Raw genomic sequence first — 19,288 nt, 5'->3', positions numbered from 1 at the left:
TTAAAAACAATAAATATACATAATATAAATATAAAATAAATATAGATGTGGCTGGAGGAGGTAGCAATGGTTTACTGTACAATAGTTAAAGTTAGATTTAAAAATTTAAAAATTTAAAAATACATTAACAAACACCCCTAAAAACTATCCCAGGATAAAATATTTGCCAGGAGGTATAAATGGGACTATAAATGGGCCAGGCCAGCTAATTGGAACAGGCGAGTCTTAAGTTTTTGTCGGAAGGAGCGGAGGTCGGTAGTAGTTCTGATATCGGGGGGGGGGGGGGAGGTCATTCCAGAGGGTTGGGCCCATCACAGAGAAGGCTCTACTCCACATTCATTAAGTACCTGATATTGTTGTTTTAAGGGTAAGATATTTGCTCTTGGACTGGTTCTGAAGCATACTTCCAGTCAATGCCTGGAATTCAGTACCCAACTCTGTTGTTAAATCCTCAAACCCCCATAACTTTCACCTTAAACTGTCTAGTGTGGATTTTGCCCCTTTCCTAAGAGGTCTGGAAGGGGGTGTGCATGAGCGCACCAGCGTGCCTACTGTCCCTGTCCTATTGTCCCCATTTATCCGTACCCTTTTCCTGTGTTCATGTCCATTTTTATACAGTTTGTACCTGTTATTCGTACATGTTTGACAAAATAAATAAATAAATACTACAGCACATTCATATCTTTCTGAAAAGGAATCCCTCAGACAACCTTATCCTGCAAGAGATCCCTCATTAATGATACGTTGACCATATCCGCAGTTCACCAATAGTAAATAACTGATTTTATACAATTATTTTTTTCCTTAAATAAAAAAGGCATTTTTTGTGTGTGCCACACTTGCAGTAATTATAATTACAGAATTAAAAGTTTGCTAGGTTCCTGGGTTAGTAATAATAGCCCTAAAACAATGTCTTTAACCTCTGGAGATTGGAGTAAATGTTTGACAGCGTCTTGAATTGCAAGAGCAATCAATCATCCAATGACAGATAAAGTAAACTCAGATTACTCACTGAAACTATGAAGCTTATGAAACTATGAAACTATGAAGCTATGAACAGTGAAGCTTATTTTTTTACACATAATGTGCAGGCCAAAGTCACTAGATTAGGTTTTGCAGGGCAAAGCATGTGATTATAAGAAGCTATTTCTAATTGTCAGAGAATCCTGCCAAAATGATAACCCTCAGGTAAAGATAAACTGGAAATGCCTGAATAAGAAGCCTTTTGTCACCATATGGTATTATTTAACTTCTGTCATCTGCCCTGTAAAAACTTATACAATAATACAATACAATAGCAGAGCTGGAAGGGACCTTGGAGGTCTTCTAGTCCAACCCCCTGCCTAGGCAGGAAACCCTATACTGTTTCAGACAAATGGCTATCCAACATCTTCTTAAAGACTTCCAGTTTTGGGGCATTTACAAATTCTGGAGGCAAGCTGTTTCACTGATTAATTGTTCTAACTGTCAGGAAATTTATCCTCAGTTCTAAGTTGCTTCTCTCCTTGATTAGTTTCCACCCATTGCTTCTTGTTCTACCCTGAGGTGCCTTGGAAAATAGTTTGTCTCCCTCTTCTTTGTGGCAAACCCTGAGGTATTGGAACACTGCTATCATGTCTCCCCTAGTCCTTCTTTCTATTAAACTAGACATACCCAGTTCCTGCAACTGTTATTCATATGTTTTAGTCTCCAGTCTCCTAATCATCTTTGTTGCTCTTCTCTGCACTCTTTCTAGAGTCTCCACATCTTTTCTACATCGTGGTGACCAAAACTGAAAGCAGTATTCCAAGTGTGGTCTTACCAAGGAATTATAAAGTGGTATTAACACTTCACGTGATCTTGATTCTATCCCTCTGTTGATGCAGCCTAGAACTGTGTTGGCTTTTTTGGCAGCTGCTGCACACTGCTGGCTCATATTTAAATGGTTGTCCACTAGGACTCCAAGATCCCTTTCACAGTTACTACTGTTGAGCAAGGTACCACCTATACTGTACCTGTGCATTTCGTTTTTGTTGCCTAAATGTAGAACCTTTGTCTTTTCACCATTGAATTTCATTTTATTAGATAGTGCCCAATGTTCAATTTTGTCAAGATCCTTCTGTATCTTTAGCCTATCTTCTGGAGTGTTGGCTATTCCAGCCAGCTTGGTGTCATCTGCAAATTTGATGAATTTCCCATTTATTCCCTCATCCAAATCATTGATTAAGATGTTGAAGGGTACTGGGCCCAAAACAGAGCCTTGGGATACTTCACTGCATACTTCCCTCCATGAAGATGCAGTTCCATTGAGGACTACACGTTGAGTGTGGTTGGTCAGTCAGTTACGAATTCATCTGGTGGTGATGCTGTCTAACCCACATTCTTCTACTTTATCTAGTAGTAGGTTATGGTCTACCTTATCAAATGCCTTACTGAAGTTCAAATAAACTATATCAACAGCATTCCTCTGGTCCATTAATTTTGTCACATTATCAAAGAATACAATAAGATTAGTTTGGCATGATCTGTTTTTGACAAACCCATGTTGGCTTTTGGCTATTACTTTGTTTGCTTCTAGGTGTTCACTAATTCATTGCTTGATTATCTTTTCCAGAATCTTTCCTGGTATTGAGGTCAGGCTGATAGGTCTGTAGTTTCCTGGATCTGTTTATTCCCTGGATCTGTTTTCCCCCCACCCCTTTTTGAAGATGGGAACCACCTCAGCTCTTTTCCAGTCCTCTGGTAGTTCCCCGGTGCTCCAGGATCTCTGAAAGATCTAGTTCAGTGGTTCTGAGTGGTCCCTTCAGGGAGAGGGGGCGGTCTATAAATCAAATCAAATCAAATAAATAAATAATAAATAAATAAATAAATAAACAAACAAACAAACAAACAAACAAACAAACAAATAAATAAATAAATAAATAAATAAATAAATAAATAAATAAATAAATAAATAAATCATCTCCCAGTTCCTTCAGAACCCTGGGGTGTAATCCATCCGGTCCTGGTGATTTGAACTCGTCTAGGGTAGACAGGTGCTCACTTACCATTTTCTTCCCTATTTCAACTTGTGTTCCTAATCTGATTTTTGTGGTGCTATTTTTGATAGGTTGGACTGTTTTATTCCTTTGTGTAAAGACAGATGAAAAACATGAGTTAAATAGTTCTGCTTTCTCCCTGTTGCTTGTCATCTTCTTGCCACTTTCTCCCAGCAATGGACCAATTGTTTCCTTAACTTTTTTCTTGTTTTTAACATGTTGGAAGAAGCTTTTTTTTGTTATTTTTTACTTTTGTGGCAAGCCTTTCTTCATTGTGAGCCTTAGCTTTCCTCACTTCATCTTTACATGCTCGAGCTATTTGCTGATATTCTGCCTTAGTTATCTCCTCCTCTTTCCACTTTTTTTACTTATCTTTTTTGTCTTTCAATTTGTCAGAGAGTTCTTTATGCAGCCATGCTGGTTTCTTTTGGGAGCTGTTATTTTTCTTCTTCATTGGTATTGTGCTAGACTGGGCTTTTGTAATCTCATTTTTCAAAATTTCCCCAGCTTCTTGAGTTGTTTTCCCCTTGAGGATTCTCATCCATGGAATTTTTTCCAAGCTCTCTCTAAGTTTATTGAAATTAGCTCTCTTAAAGTCCAAGACTCTAGTTTCACTTTGTTCTACTACTTGTGTTTGCATAATGTTGAATTACAATATTGCATGGTCACTTGCCCCCAGGGTTCCTGTGGCTTCAACACCTTCTATCATTTCCTCTGTTAGTGAGAATTAAGTCCAATATGGCTGATCCCCTTGTTCCCTTCTCTACTTTTTGAGAAACAAAGTTGTCTGTTAGGTTTGTTAGGAACCTGTTGGATCTTCTGCTGGTGCAGAGTTTGTTTCCAGTTGGTGTTAGGGTAGTTAAAATCCCCCACTACCATTGTGGTGTGCTTCCTACATACATTAGTTATCTGACTAGCAAAAAGTTCATCTACTTTCTCTGCTTGGTTGGGTGGCCTGTAGTATAGACCTATGGCAATGTCATTCCCCCCCCAACCTTTAATATTGACCCAAATGCATTCAAGATAGTTCTCATCATTGTTGTGCTCTATTTCTGTAGAGAGGGAATTATTTCTTATATATAGTGCAACTCCACCTCCTCTTTTATTTGGTCTATTTCTTTTAAATAATTTAAATCCTTCTAGCTGTATGTTCCACTTGTCGGTTTCATCTCACCAAGTTTCTGTAATGGCAACAATATCGTATCTGCCCTCTTTTACTTGAATTTCTAATTCGCCCTGTTTATTCCTCATACTCTGTGCATTGGTGTTTAGACATTTGAGTCCATTTTGATTGAGCCTGTGTTTACTGTCTACATAACCTGTGTTATGCCTGACTGCCCCTATTTTCTTGCCACTTGTATGATTCATGCACATGGTATGGCAATCTCTATTAAATGCTTGGTTTTGCTTGACAGCGGGAGTGATAATAATCTTACCCACAAAACATCTGTGTTACATGCACTGATAACCCTATGAATTTTAGATTGCTGGGGACAGAAATGTTCTGTACCAATACATTCTCTGTCCCTGCTGTTCAGTTTAAATGTTTATCCAGAAAATCTGTGAATTTAATGCCAAGTAATTCAGTCCCTTTCTTGGATGGGTGCAAACGATTTCTTTTGTACAATTTTTCATTGGACCAGCTACAGGCATCATGACAAATAAAACCAAAGCCTTCCCTTTTACACCACTCCTTTAGCCACACACTAAACTCTGCTACACACTGGCCCTTCCCTTTTTGTTCCTTATATACTGGTAAAACCTCTGAAAAGATAAGCCTACAACCTATACTACTAAGTTCATACCCCAAGCTCTGGAAATCATTCTTCACAGAAAGTACATCTTTTTGGGACAGATCATTTGTGCCAAGATGTATAATAGCATCAACATCAACATCACTTGTTTTGAAAAGCCGCAGAGGTATTTTAAAGTAAATAAATACGGTACATTTAAAACTACTAACCAAAGGTAATTTACTTCTGTTTCTGTTGAACATTTCCTGGCTATTTCAGGATACTATTTTATGTCTCTTCAGCCAACATCAACAATAATCAGGGTTGGTTGGTGGTTAGTGAATGAAAGGATCTCCCTAAACAGCAACTCTTAGAACACAAGTTTAAAAAAAAAAACAATGACAAAAATTATTTTAATTTCAACTTTCTTGCTGAGAAATTCTCAATTGTGAATCCGAGACTCAAAATGGAAAACTTTCAAGGAATATTTTGCTCCAAGAGTTTTAAATCAAGCATCCCTACAAGCGGCTTCATGAAGCAATGTGGTCTCCTTGATTCCTGTGATTTGAGTTGTTATTGGCATCTTTTATTTACTTTTTTCTGCCTTTGCAGTGTTGCTGTGTTTTTATTTAGCTAGGACAAATTCTTTTTGTGCCTCCAGTCTTGCATTCTAGAGGTAGTCCTTGACTTACAAGTTTGTTTAGTGATTGTTTGAAGTTACAACAGCACTGAAAAAGGTGACTTATGACCATTTTTCACACTTATGACAGTTACAGCATTCCCCACAGTCATGGGATCAAAATTCAGATGCTTGAACCCTCTGGAACGGCAGCAGCCGTGGGGGGGTCTCCAGCTTTGCCCCAGGACCTGGGGAGCATAGGGAGCGCGAGGAATGCCACCGCGTGCTTCGCCGAACACAGCCTGGAAGGAAACAATTAATTGGAATGAAACAGCTGAAGAGCGGTGAGGCGAGGGGTCTCCCCAGGTCTTTTACTATCCTTACTCTTTTGACTGTTCTGCAGTTTTCTTTTTGGGACTTTTTTTCAACTTCTGGAGGAGTTTAGATTGGAGGGGGGAAAAAATTCTTTCCCCCCTCGGAAAAGCGGCATTTGAAAAATCTCTCCCTTTTATGGGGGAGAGAGAAAGTTTGAAATCTACTTTCACTTCCCTTAAATAATGGGGGAATTTTTTTTCTTGACTACAATTGCGAGAAAAAGGATGGCTGAACTGATTCTTCTCTAAACTATCTATGGGAACTTTGTTGTTTCCTGACCACCTGTACTGGCTGAGCCAATATGGCCAACTTCCTCCTTTTTCTTTGTCTTCATGAATGAGACTCCTCCCTTGGAAAACTTTATGGCTTTCAACTAATTTCCACCCCAGAGATCCCCAGGAGCCTCTTCAAGTACGTTATTCCCCTGGATTTGGAATATTCTGACCCACCTATTTGCTCTAGTTCTGTACTAGAAGACTTATTCTCCTTTGGACTTGTTTGTTTGGTGATCCCTACCGGCTGTGCTCTCCCACAGACACCATCTCTTTGTATAGAACAATAACTATCTCTGAGCCTCATGATGGGTCCAAAGAAATTACCGCCTGGTAAGGCCTCATCGGCCCCAACATCTTCTACGTCCAACCCCGCTCACCAGTCACAACTGGTATCTTTTTTACAACCTAAAGCCTCTAAAGAGAGTGCAAAGGACTTGTCTACTCATCAGATGCTTCAAATCATCTGAAAGGGACAGGACGAAATTAAAAAACAACTGCAGGACTTAAATGAACAGCTCAGAGAGACGAACCAGCAAACCACACGGAATGAACAGAGGATAGGTGTGCTGGAGGAGGGGGCGGTTGGGATGAGAGACGAGATGAACACAATCCAAAGGGGGAATGTAGAATTTGGAAATCAGATGTTAAAAATGGAATTTGAAAGGATGTCTTTTTTTCTTAGGTTCCAAAACTTGCCAGAAGTTGAGAATGAAGATCTCAAGGAGATTATGACCACAATACTAGCAGAATATATAAATAGAGATAAACAACAGCTTTGGTGGGACATTGATCTGATCTATAGGGTTAATTCAGCCTATGCAAGAACACACAATGTGGGGTTGCGTGGGGAAACACTAGAAATAAACCCCTCCCTTTTTTTTAACTTTTAAAGTCTCAGTCAGAGTTGGGTAGATAAAACAAATTTGAATGACTGACTGAATGAATAAATTTGCTTTGCAAACATCATTGCATGCTTTAAAAAGGGTGAAGCTTTCATTGTGCTATCATGGTTGCCAAGTTGACATTTTGATCCGCCATTGGGACAGACTGAAATGTGCTGAATGTTTTATTAACAACGGTTTGTTATTCACACCCCCATATTTTCCCTGTGATAAGCTATACCTCATCCTTATCGGATACCGTTCCGGTACGGTGCTCCGGAGGGCCCACCTGCCCACCCGTGCTCCTTGCCGGTGCTTTATGCTTTTGTCGCTTCTGCACATGTGCATGATGCCTGCGTGATGCTCCACGTAGAAGCTGGACCGTTGCGGAGGCTTGTGGAAGCGTCATTTGATGCTAGAATGCATGTGCGCGCGTGCATGTGGGTAACTCTGGGGCCGTTTCAACCGTACTGGTTGGAATGGAATCTGAAACCCACCACTGATGCCAATAGTGCTCAAGTGGTGGTACATCAATAGGTACCAAACAGGGGAGGGTTCCTGTATCGGTTGGTACCACTTTGTTTTGTGCGGGCTTCACTCGCTCGCGCACCCGCTGTGCATTGCTCACACATGTACAGTTTACTGTAATCAAATCTGCGCATGTGCAGAAACATGCCGGCAACAGCAGAAGAGACTGGGGAATCGGTTCGGAGATGTGGCCAGTCTGGGTCACTGCTGATTCTACGACTCAGGCCGAATCACCACTACCGAACCAGGGAAAACTGGGAGCAACCCACCTCTGGTACCAAATCACTAAATCCTATTGGTACTACCTTTGTTTTCTTTTGCCACAGATGTTCTATTTCTGCTTCCAAAAAATTGGAAAATGAAGAAGGAAAATGGTTTGAACCCAAACCCCATGGGCATAAAAAAGGGATCACTACAAGAGAGAACAGTGACACAAAGGAGCAGTTTTAAAGAATTGCTGCATTTAATTTTTTTTCCAGAAGATAATACAGAAGAATAATAATTTTGGGTCATATTGAAAAAATCTATCAAATTATGGTTTCATTTATTGTGGTCTAATTTTCATGTCTGCATACTTGTAAGAATAATGGAGCCCCTTCCCAGTATACCAGTTGATGCCATCAGCATAAGACGTATGTTCTCCTTTGTGATAAAGGCCATTCAGGTTGGAAGTGTGGCACTTATGGTACCACCAGGCTCCTTTGAAACTTACGGCACAATTTCCATCATAGATATCATTGTCTCTGTCTTTGGTAGAGAACGGAGAGTTATTTTGTCCTGAGAGAGAATCACCTAAAAGGAGGAAATCACAGGCAAGCACTAAGTTCATGTCTTCCAGGATTGCAAACCTGCAGTGTATTTCACCAATGAAAAATGTTCCTACACCACTAAGAATTAGAAAGGGATCAAATATAAATGATAGAGGATCTGGTTTATTTGCATAATTTCCTAGATTCCCTGAGTCTGAGATTGCATTTTGCTCCCTGGACCAGTTGAAGGCCTGCCTCTTCATATTCACACCCCCATATTGTCCCTCTGATAAGCTAGAAAGGAATTAGGCAGCACCCTGGCTTAAACTGTTTCTGCATTCTGCATCGGGTGATGTGATATTATTATGCAGTCAGATATTTAGATTGGATTTGGCATTTTTATCCACCTGTTGAGTCCTTCCCAAGGACCTATTATAGGCAAAGATTGATGTTTGTTTGTGTTACAATATTGTTGCAACATGAAAATTGTTTCTAATAAATGAGCCTTTACAGTTGTCTAGTGGTGATTTTGTCAATGCCAATGGTGTTCAAGTGGTGGTACATGAAGAAGTACCAAAGCACTTATTACTATTGGTACTACCTTTGCTTTCTTTTGCCACAGATATTGCATTTCTGCTTCTATGTCTTTGTATTTTGTTATCTTCTCCAGTTTTTCTATGAATAAATTTATTTTCTGTCCATCTCACTATTTGAAGTAACTATTTATGTTTGTTCTATTCACTGTAAAAAGGTATTCGAATGTGTTACTCACCCATGTTGCCATCCAAATAAGAACCCAAAATTAATTTGTAATTTTCACTTTCATTTGCAATTCTGAAACTGGAATATGTTGCAAAGGTTCTGGTACCATTGAAATCTTCCAGGTCAATCCTCAACTGATGTGTTCCTGCACACCAAAAGAAAGATACTATTAGAGAGCTACTTGAGGTGCAGAAGTCCTTGAAAGGAAGCCTGCTGAGAGGAGGATCCAACGTCTCGACGATATGGACGTGTGGTCTCGATGCTCCGAGACCGTAGCTGATACTTTTGCCGCTGGGTGGTCCAATTGGGCCTAAACCGTTCCGCAGAGACATTGAACAGGAAGAATACCGCTTGCTGATCTCAGGGACATCGCAAAGTCCCTGATCGATCCAAGAGAAGTTCTTCAAGCCGGCGACAAAAACTCCAGCCACCAGGCTCATGAAGGGGCGGCTCCAAAACAGAAGGATATGGAAAGAGAAAGTGTTTCCAGCTGGTGAGGATTTTTTACTGTTTTAAAAGAGACTGCCTATAAAAAACTTAAAGTTAATTTATATTTGAGAACAGAAGAAATAAGCGGCGGAATTAAACTTTGAATGGTTTTGGACAATGGGTTATCTTACTTTTTAAATGTTATTTTCATGGATGGAATTTATGCAAGCCTTTAAAATCAAATGGATTAAGTTTTCTTCTTCTTTTAATTATTTTTTGCAACCTATGGACTAAATTTCTCCTTCATTACTGCGTGTGTTTTCCCTTTTTCTTCTCTATTTCATTTAAAAATTTGACTTTTTTAAAAAACTTGGAATAAAAAAGATACAAAAAGCAACAAAGAACATTGTAACAACAGAGGGGAAGATGGCACTGCTACTCGAAGGCTGGAGGTTTGTGTATTGGAAACAAAACACTTTTACTTTCCTCACTGATTATTCTGGCTTGGCACTTTAAGGTCTCACTGTTTTGTCAGTAGAGAGTGATAAGGAGAAAAGCATACAGATGTTCCTTTGAAGTATATCTTTAACAAGAGAAAAGTGAAAATAAGACTTTATTGTTAATTTATGCTTAATCTTGTAAAAACCTTCCAAGCCAGAGCAGTAGTGTTTGTCAGCTGGAGATAATGGCACAATATCAATAGCAGAAAGAAACTTTAAGTTTGCAAAAAATATTGTTAGAAATCCGGAAATTATCAAACACATTTAAGAGGACGGAGAAGAAGTTGGAAAACCTAGAGCATCTAACAGTAAAATATGATGAAGAAGTTGGAGATGCTTATCAAGTGGAAAAAGTGGAGGTTAGAGTCCTAAAAACCGAAGAGAAAAATGACTACAAAGAAATTAAATCCGCTGATATCTATGGTGATTGGTTTGTGTCTGGAAATGGCAAGAGTGGAATATGGAAAGAGGAAATAAATGAAGGGGAACTCTACCCCAGATGGCAAGATACAGAAGAAGGAAAAATAAAAGAATTTATGGATTTAAAGAGAGAAATTTTGTTAGCAACATCATTGAAAACACCACTGACAATTAAAGATACGCTAATTAAGGAAACAGAAGAAGGGCATAGAAATTACATGAGAGACTTAATAAGCAATGAGTTGCAAAGAGGAGTCCATACAAATTTGATTAAAGAGATGATTAGAGGACTGATACCACAAATGGCAGAAGACATGAGATTATTTTGCTACTGGAAAGATATAGGTTGATAGATGAAAGGATATAATCTAAAACTAGTTAAACTTAGTGAAATTTAGTGACAATAGATATAGTTAAATAAATAATTGATAATGATAATAATGTATATATATGTATTGCTATGATAAGTAATAATTGGATATGAATATTGAATGGTACCTATGAAAGGAAGATTAGAATTTTTTTTGGTTATATATAAAGGTTAATAAAAAAGAACTAAGTTAAATTTAGTTAAGTTTTGTTTATTAGGGGGAAAATGTTATGATAAAGGACACAGTCAAATAAAGGAGGGATAATGATAACAGTGTGTGTATGTATGTATAAATACATATGTATGTATACACATATGTATGTATGTGTGTGTGTGTGTGTGTATATATATATATATATATATATATATATATATATATATTCTTTGTGTTCTGTCTGTTTTAAAAATTAAAAATAATATTTATTTTTTTAAAAGAAAGGAAGCCTGCTAATCATTGCGTAGACTCTCATTCCCCATGGACTTGAACATGGTGGGATTATGATCCATGTGTCAATCCAAAACCTCTGGTGATCCTCTGAAGTTTCCTTTACCTTTACAAAGTCAATCTTTTAATAATTTTCTATGTACATAGAATTGGTTATGGCACCGAGGAGGGGTACCGATCTGGGAATATTAATTCTGATAAAGATAAGTATTATCTGTAGAAAAGGATTTAATGTCTATCAAATTGAGTACCAAGTAGAAGAGGAGATTTTGGGCTTACCAGAATTGGTGAGAAGATGGATCTTATCATTGCCCAGCCAGAATTCTGATCCTTGATTTCCAAATCCTTTCTTGTATGATTCCCAGTCACGGTAGAAATCTACAGACCCATCTTGCCGCCTCTGGAATTGCTGTGGAGAGAAAGCAAGCAATACCTCAGCATCTGCTTGATGGAGAAGCTGCTTTCCTTAATCTTAGGCCATTTCTGAAGTGTGTGGGGGGGGGACTGCCTTTCAGTCTGTTTTGCAAAAGACCTTGAATAGAACTACATCTCCTCTTGTAAGTCATAACGAGGGAGCAACTCCTTGAGACCATCTTTGGTCTCTACTGTCTTGGCTGAAATCCCAAGAGAGGACTTGGGAGTCTCATTCAGCTTTGGGGCTGTTCAGATGAGAGAAGACTGATGGGCTGAATAGCCATTATTAGCTATTATTTTATAACAAAGTGGATAGCTTGGTGCCTACTTGTTTAAAAGAGTAATTATAGTAATGCGGGTTTTTTTGCTCTTCTGATGCATTCAGGTATCTCTTCCTCCTCCTCCTTGGGCTTCCACTTACCAACCAGCCTCCTCCATCAGTCCCCATGTCACAGAAAACCAGCATCGGGTTTCCCTTGGTTGGGTAGATTGTATACCAGCCAGTCAGAGTCTCCCCACGTTCCAGGAGGTCCTTGCAGTTTCTGGCTTCTATCTCTAGGGGAAGAATAGGGAGGAGAATTGAGTGGGTCAGTTCAGACAAAATACATGTCTGGGACTGATGTTGACTTTTGTGGAGAACTCTCAAGTGTGAAATCACTGTAGTCTCAGTTGTAGGAATATGAATTCTTGTTGTAATGCAATGAACTCATGGAGATTCCTTATAAAAAGCGATTATATAAAGATAACATGATAATTCCAGGGGGGAAGGAGAATCTAGTAGAAATCTTTGGAACTGTTGGGCTTGCTGACTGAGGATGATGGGAGTTGGAGTCTCACTTGCAAATGTTGATACAACAAGTATCACAATGATCCTCAGCCTGTGGTTAATGAGTTTGTACTAGTCTAATACCCATTCTTAATTTGGCTACTTCAAAGTCTGCCCTTTCTCTTTCTCTTCAATCCAGTAAGCATATGCATCTGAGTAAAATTTTAAACTTGAGGACATATATTTTCTAGAAAGAGATTCTTTGTATCTTTCAGGACTGCTACTCTTTAAAAATATTATTTTCACTTCAAAATGTTTACCAAGTTCTTAACTGGTCTTTCATCACTTTGTAAGTAATTTTATATAAGTGTTATTATTATGTCTTGTTGCCCAGCCAGCCAGATTTTGTCCACTGAGGGTCATGGTCACAGATAATTCATACTTCCTAGATCCTGTGTGAGGACAATACAATATGTAATAGGAGGGATCCATTCTGCCAGAAACTAGGAGGTGAGCCGACCCAATGGGAGAACAGCTGCCCCTCAATTAACCAGGTTCTATGCCATACAAGGTTTTAAAGCATTTTGAAGCCACTTAGCAGCCAATGCCACTCTCATAGCTGTGATCACACAGGCACAATGAGATGGGCCCATCACTGCTTGTACCATTCTATTTTGAAACAATTGTAGTTTCGAGGTAGTCTTCAAGGGTAGGTCTATGTAGAGTGATTTAACTACTTGAACAGTAGTTCAAACTACTATTGAACTACTGTTCAATCATAAAGTGATCAGGGCATAAGTGATCACCTGCAGGGACTCCTGGTGAAGGAAAGGACACATACCTGTGTAAAGATGCTCATGGCCACAGCTGCCCTCTAACAAAAGCTTTTAAGTACTGTAGTGTCCTTTTAGTAGAACTTTTAGAAACATTCTTCTGATGTTTCCACCTTCCTATTGTTACGTATATTATCTCATGTTGTCCTAGGCATTTTTTTAAAATAAAAGTTTTATTGGTTTTTATACATATATGGGGAAAAGGTAAGGGGATATATAAAACATTTTGATAGCTCCCAAAATATACGTATATTATCTCATGTTGCCCTATGCATTTTGAATTGTGTCAGTTCAATTGCTGTTTCTCTATATATACGGATGTAATCTCTTCTGAAGGATTTTCAACAGTATCTTTTGAATATCTTCTTATGTCTTACTATCTTTTATATGGTGTATATTAAATAACATGTTTTTATTTTTTCCCAGACAATGAGAATCCTCTCATTCCAAGATTAAGAAATGACATATTTCCACATTGAATGGAAAGTATCTCAGGACTCAACAGCTTGAAATATTTACCGACATTCTGTAAAGATACATAATAAATATAATATATTATATATAATATAGCTTACCAAGTGGCTTAGTAAGTTCTTCTAATTTTAATTGCAGGTATTTTGGTAGGAAATAATCAAACACGAAGAAAGAGTCATCAGCTCTTATCACCTGCTTATACTAATTCCACCTGCTTACATTAATAACTTGTACTGCTTTTATGATTGACTGACTGCCAACACTTTCTGTAATTAAGTTCTGGAAATAACTTGGTGAGTGTATTGACAATATGAACCCTGTTTAGAAGGGTGCAGCTAAAAGAAATATGCTTTTCCAACTTGAATAATTCAGTCCCTTAAATGACTGACAATACTGTCCAAACTATGCATTAAGATTGGGTTAGGGTTAGGGTTAGTTCTGGAAGTAACACCTTGGTGAGAGTATTGAGACTATCAACCCTGCTTAGAAGTGTAATAGGACGGAGCTAAAAGAAATATCCTATCCAACTTGAATTATTCAGTCAGTTAAGTGACTGATAATACTGTACATTGTATCCATTAAGACAGATAGGCTGCTGCAAATGATGGAAATTGTAGTTGGCACAGATAGGAATGTGCTAGGTCAAAGGAAGTTGATTGGCAGAGGTATATAGGCATCTTAGCTTAGTTATAAAAGCCCGGCAGGGCTCAGATTAGCAAAGCAAGCTTTTTGCATTTGATGATTTCAGGTTTCTTGGCCTTCAGCTCCCAAAATCATCCAGCTACCATCTAAGTGAAAGACTGAAGCAACCCAATTAGGAAGCTATTGAGTAAGAGGAAGAAGAGGCATACCTTTTGGTGGACAATTGTCTAATCTGCAGGCATCTCCTGTAAGAAAAGAAAAACAATTTCTTGTGCAGTGGGTAAACAGAAAGGTTCATAAGGCCCATAGATAAGAATAACCTCTTGTATGCCAGTGTATTGTCCATTCTTCATAGTGATGGATAGATGTCATCATTTGGTTTTATGTTACAAACAGTTCAACCAAGAAGACCATGAAATGAAATGTGATTGGTCACAAACAGGTGGGCTGGTGCTTCCCCTTTGATCCAACTCTTGCACAACCTTTGATTTCAATCAGTAGACGTATTACCTTTGTCTCCTTTGTCTCCTTTCGGTCCAGCTTTTCCAGTTATCCCAGCAGATCCTCTTTCACCTGAAGAAGAGAAAGAAGAAGAGGAGGAGGACAAAGACCAGCTTAGGAGCATCAAAATACATCTTGAACAGAGTTTTGAAATCAGACATTACACTGATGAGAATATTACAGCTTCCAGAGAGCAAACAATCAAAGAGGAAAGATGTTTGGATTTGAAATGATGGCTTTAAATTTTAGCTCAGGGCTGTTGGGAGTCTTGATTTGTACGAAATTATGTTGGATTTGTAGGTTAGTGCTATCAACAAATCCTTGATAGCATTGCTGATACTTCAAAAAGGAAGAAGGTTCATGGGCATAAGAAGAACTCATACAGCAAAACAAACTAATCCACCTGTCTTTAAAAAGTTCCCACAATAACAGAGAACCAAAGAAGCATCTCCTGACTACTTTGCTAAGACATTGATCTTAAGAATCCTTTTACTGAATGAAAGAACATGCAACTTCCATTTCCTATCTAGCATTTGGGAGAGAGAGAATTGCTTCTGTCACTCTGCTAATTACTTCTCCTTTTCTAGGCAAGTTTTATTAATACAAAGTTTGCTTCCCACTGTTGCAAGGAAAGACAGCAAATGAGATGCTGTGAATCACCTGGAATGACGTCTTTAATGGGCATTCACTCACCTGGGGGCCCCTGAGGACCTGAGTCACCTTTTAGTCCTGGTGACCCATTTGTTCCTGGCACACCTGGAATCCCAGGTATCCCAGCCTGACCTTGGAGAATAATCTTCTCCCTTCCGCATTGTGTTAAGCTCTCCAGCTCTGGCATAGGAGAATAAAAAGGAGACAACATGAAAAATAGAAAAGAAGCAGTATGTTCTCCTTATGGAGCAATAGGTTCACATTAAACTAAAATAGCACGAGTGAGGTGCTAGAAAATCAGGGTGGAGCAGAAGGCAAGGTGATTAGGGTATAAAAGTGATACAAAATTTCTTCCACTCAGGTTTTCCACACATAAACATTATTTCTGTTCCTGGGCTACTGGAGAATCCGAGAATGAAATTAGGGGGCTGGTCCCCAAGGACTTTTCTCTAAGATAACAGTGCATACTTCTTTTTTTAAAAAGCCCTTGATTTGTTTTGACTCTCCCTTTTTCCTCCTTTTTTTCCCGCTCCCCCCTCCCTCTTCCTTTTAAATGACACTGAACTCCTGGCATCTGCAGCTTTCTTGGCAATCTTTCTCAGAAGTGACTTGACCTTACCTTCTTCTTAGAGCTGAGAGAGAGGACTGGTCCAAGATCAGATGACTTTGTGTCTAAAGTGGAACTAGAGCTCATGTTCTCTCAATTTCTACCTTGATTATTTAACTGCTACACCAAACTAGCTCTCATCTTCACCCTTTATACCATGTGAAACCAGGGGCTTCCACATAAAGCACAGTTTCTTAAGGAGGCCCTGTCTATATCTAGAAGATGAACTTTATTGTTCTAATTTTTACCTATACAAATACATACATAAAACTGTTTAGGTAAATACTTAGGCAACGATCTTACTCATGTTTTACAGATATCAAAACCCCAGCTAATATATGTTCCACATATACAAAACATCAACTGAAATTTACCCAGCAGCTCAAGATCAATAGTCTGTTTTTATTTATTAAAAAGTAACTTATTGATCTTTAAAAACTATTCTGAAGATGCTGCTGCTTTGAAAGGATTCTTTCCCTTCAAGAGCATCACAACTCATCAACTTTCTCCAACCTTTAAATGCCACCAGTACCCTCAGGAAATGCTCACTCTTAATACAGAACTGTTATCTTGTACATGTTTGACCAAACAAACAAACAAACTTACTTCCCTGCAGCCAGAATTCATCCCTCATCTATTTCCCGAGCCATCTCTTTAACTGCAAAACTGCTAGTCTGCAGTGCCTAGGTAGAGTAGCACTTAAACTTATATGCCACTTTGTAGTGCTTTACAGAACCCTCTAAGCGATTTCCAGAGTCAGCATATTGTCTCCAACAATCTGGGTCCTCATGCTCTCAGTAGTTGTGGACAGTCGAAAGAACAGAAGGCAAGCATTCCTTTTTTTTACGAATTGGCTTTATTGGGAAACTAAGTGCCAACGTTCTGCTCCTGCACGTAGGGACCCCACAGAGGCTAAGACCAAGCTGAAAGATCAGACAGCTGGAACTCACGTGCACAGCAAGTGGCTTCAGTGTCCTGGGATCCTGCAGTGCCACGATTTGAGACGTCACCCACCACCGAACTAGCAACCAGGAAAATCAGGTGGAAACCAGCCCAAGGCTTCATCTTGCCTTGCCAGCTTTCTCTCTGAGCGAGAGGTGTGCGGTATCTTGCCTCTTATATATATGGTGGTCTTTTGATGATTGCATTGACAGAGAAATCAGGAAGTATTTACATTTTCTGAGTAAGGATAAATAGGACCATATCTGTTTTGCAATGTCTGCTTGCGCAACCTCAGCAGTGTTCATTAAGGAAAAAGGGTACTCTTGAATTGTGCAATGTTTACCATATTACCCAAGCTTTCCTTATATTGAATAATATGTGCATTGTAACCACATTGTATCAGAAAAAAGCAAACCAAAACAAACACATATTGGTTTAATCAATAATCCTACAAGTCTTTGCACTTTTCCTAGTTGGACAAGTTCCCACAATCACTAACCAACTGATACTGTTGTTTTAAGGGTAAGATATTTGCTCTTGGACTGGTTCTGAAGCATACTTCCAGTCAGTGCCTGGAATTCAGTACTCAACTCTGTTGTTACATCCTCAAACCCCCATAACTTTAACCTTAAATTGTGTAGTGTGGATCTTGCCCCTTAGCTAAGGGATCTGTTAGGGGACATGCATAAGTGCACCAGCTTGCCTACTGTCCCTGTCCTATTGTCCTCATTTATCCGTACCCTTTTCCTGTGTTCATGTCCATTTTTATACAGTTTATACCTGTTAGCTCGTACATGTTTGACAAAATAAATAAATAAATAAATAAATAAATAAATAAATAAATAAATAAATAAATAAATAAATAAATACTATAGCACATTCATATCTTTCTGAAAAGGAATCCCGCAGACAACCTTATCCTGCAAGAGATGAGATCCCTCATTAATGATACGTTGACCATATCCGTAGTTCACCAATAGTAAATTATTGATTTTATACAATTATTTTTTTCTAAAATAAAAAAGCCATTTTTTGTGTGTGCCACACTTGCAGTAATTATAATTACAGAATTAAAAGTTTGCTCGGTTCCTGGGTTAGCAATAACAGTCCTAAAACAATGCCTTTATCCTCTGGAGATTGGAGTAAATGTTTGACAGCATCTTGAATTGCAAGAGAAATCAATCATCCAATGACAGATAAAGTAAACTCAGATTACTCACTGAAACTATTAACAGTGAAGCTTATTTTTTTTTACACATAATGCGCAGGCCAAAGTCACTAGATAAGACTTTGCCGTTTGAAAAAAAAAGGAGGCCAAAGAAGAGGCTAATAGAAGGTAAGGTGGCTATGTCTGAGGGCAAAAGCACATGATTATAAGAAGCTATTTCTAATAATCAAGAGAATCCTGCCAAAACGATATCCCTCAGGTAAAGGTGAGCTGGAAGTGCCTGAACAAGTAGCCTTTTGTCATCACGTGGTATTATTTAAGTTCTGTCATTTGCCCTGTAAAAACTTGTTTTGAAAAGGAGCAGACATACTTTAAAGAAAATAAATACATTTAAAACTGCTAACCAAAGGTAATTTACTTCTGTTTCTGTTGAACATTTCCTGGCTATTTCAGGATATTATTTTATGTCTCTTCAGGCATCATCAACAATAATCAGGGCAGGTTGGTGGTCAGTGAATGAAAGGATCCCCCTAAACAGCAACTCTTAGACCACAAGATTAAAAAAAAACAATGACAAAAATTATTTTAATTTCAACTTTCTTTCTGAGAAACTCTCACTTGTGAATACGAGACTCAAAATGGAAAACTTTCAAGGAATATTTTGCTCCAAGAGCTTTAAATCAAGCATCCCTAGAAGCTGCTTCATGAAGCAATGTGGTCTCCTTGATTCCTGTGATTTGAGTTGTTATTGGCATCTTTTATTTACTTTTTTCTGCCTTTGCAGTGTTGCTGTGCTTTTATTTAGCTAGGACAAATTCTTTTCATGCCTCCAGTCTTGCATTCCAGATAGAGACTAGAGGTAGTCCTTGACTTACAAGTTTGTTTAGTGATTGTTTGAAGTTACAACAGCACTGAAAAAGGTGACTTATGACCATTTTTCACACTTATGACAGTTACAGCATTCCCCACAGTCATGGGATCAAAATTCAGACGCTTGGCAGCTGACTCACAATTATGATGTTTGTAGTGTCCTGGAGTCATGTGATCACCTCTGGCGACTTTCTGGCAAGCAAAGTCAATGGGGAAGCCAGATTCAGTTTCCAAGCTAATTTAACAACTGCAGGGATTCACTTAGCAACTGTAGCAAGAAAGGCAAAACTCACTTAACAAATGTCTCACTTAGCAAC

At 38.6% G+C, this 19,288-nt stretch overlaps 1 protein-coding gene across 1 annotated transcript; it reads right to left on the bottom strand.

Moving 5' to 3' along the window:
- Positions 1-7,885: 7,885 nt before the first annotated feature.
- On the bottom strand, positions 7,886-17,178 carry LOC309385305 (ryncolin-4-like). Its single transcript, XM_081939619.1, has 8 exons — positions 16,942-17,178; positions 15,427-15,564; positions 14,743-14,805; positions 14,442-14,477; positions 11,939-12,072; positions 11,383-11,512; positions 8,950-9,084; positions 7,886-8,220 (listed from the first exon to the last, which is right to left on the bottom strand). The coding sequence occupies exons 1-8, from the start codon at positions 17,054-17,056 to the stop codon at positions 7,973-7,975; spliced, it is 999 nt and encodes a 332-aa protein (XP_081795745.1). The 5' UTR covers positions 17,057-17,178; the 3' UTR covers positions 7,886-7,972.
- Between the last annotated feature and the right edge of the window lie 2,110 nt (positions 17,179-19,288).

This window comes from Natrix helvetica, assembly GCF_964273705.1.
Source record: "Natrix helvetica genome assembly, chromosome: 1".
Classification (NCBI taxonomy): domain Eukaryota; kingdom Metazoa; phylum Chordata; class Lepidosauria; order Squamata; family Natricidae; genus Natrix; species Natrix helvetica.
The sequence above is the reverse complement of the archived record's forward strand: the minus strand, read 5'-3'. Positions and strand labels throughout refer to the sequence as shown.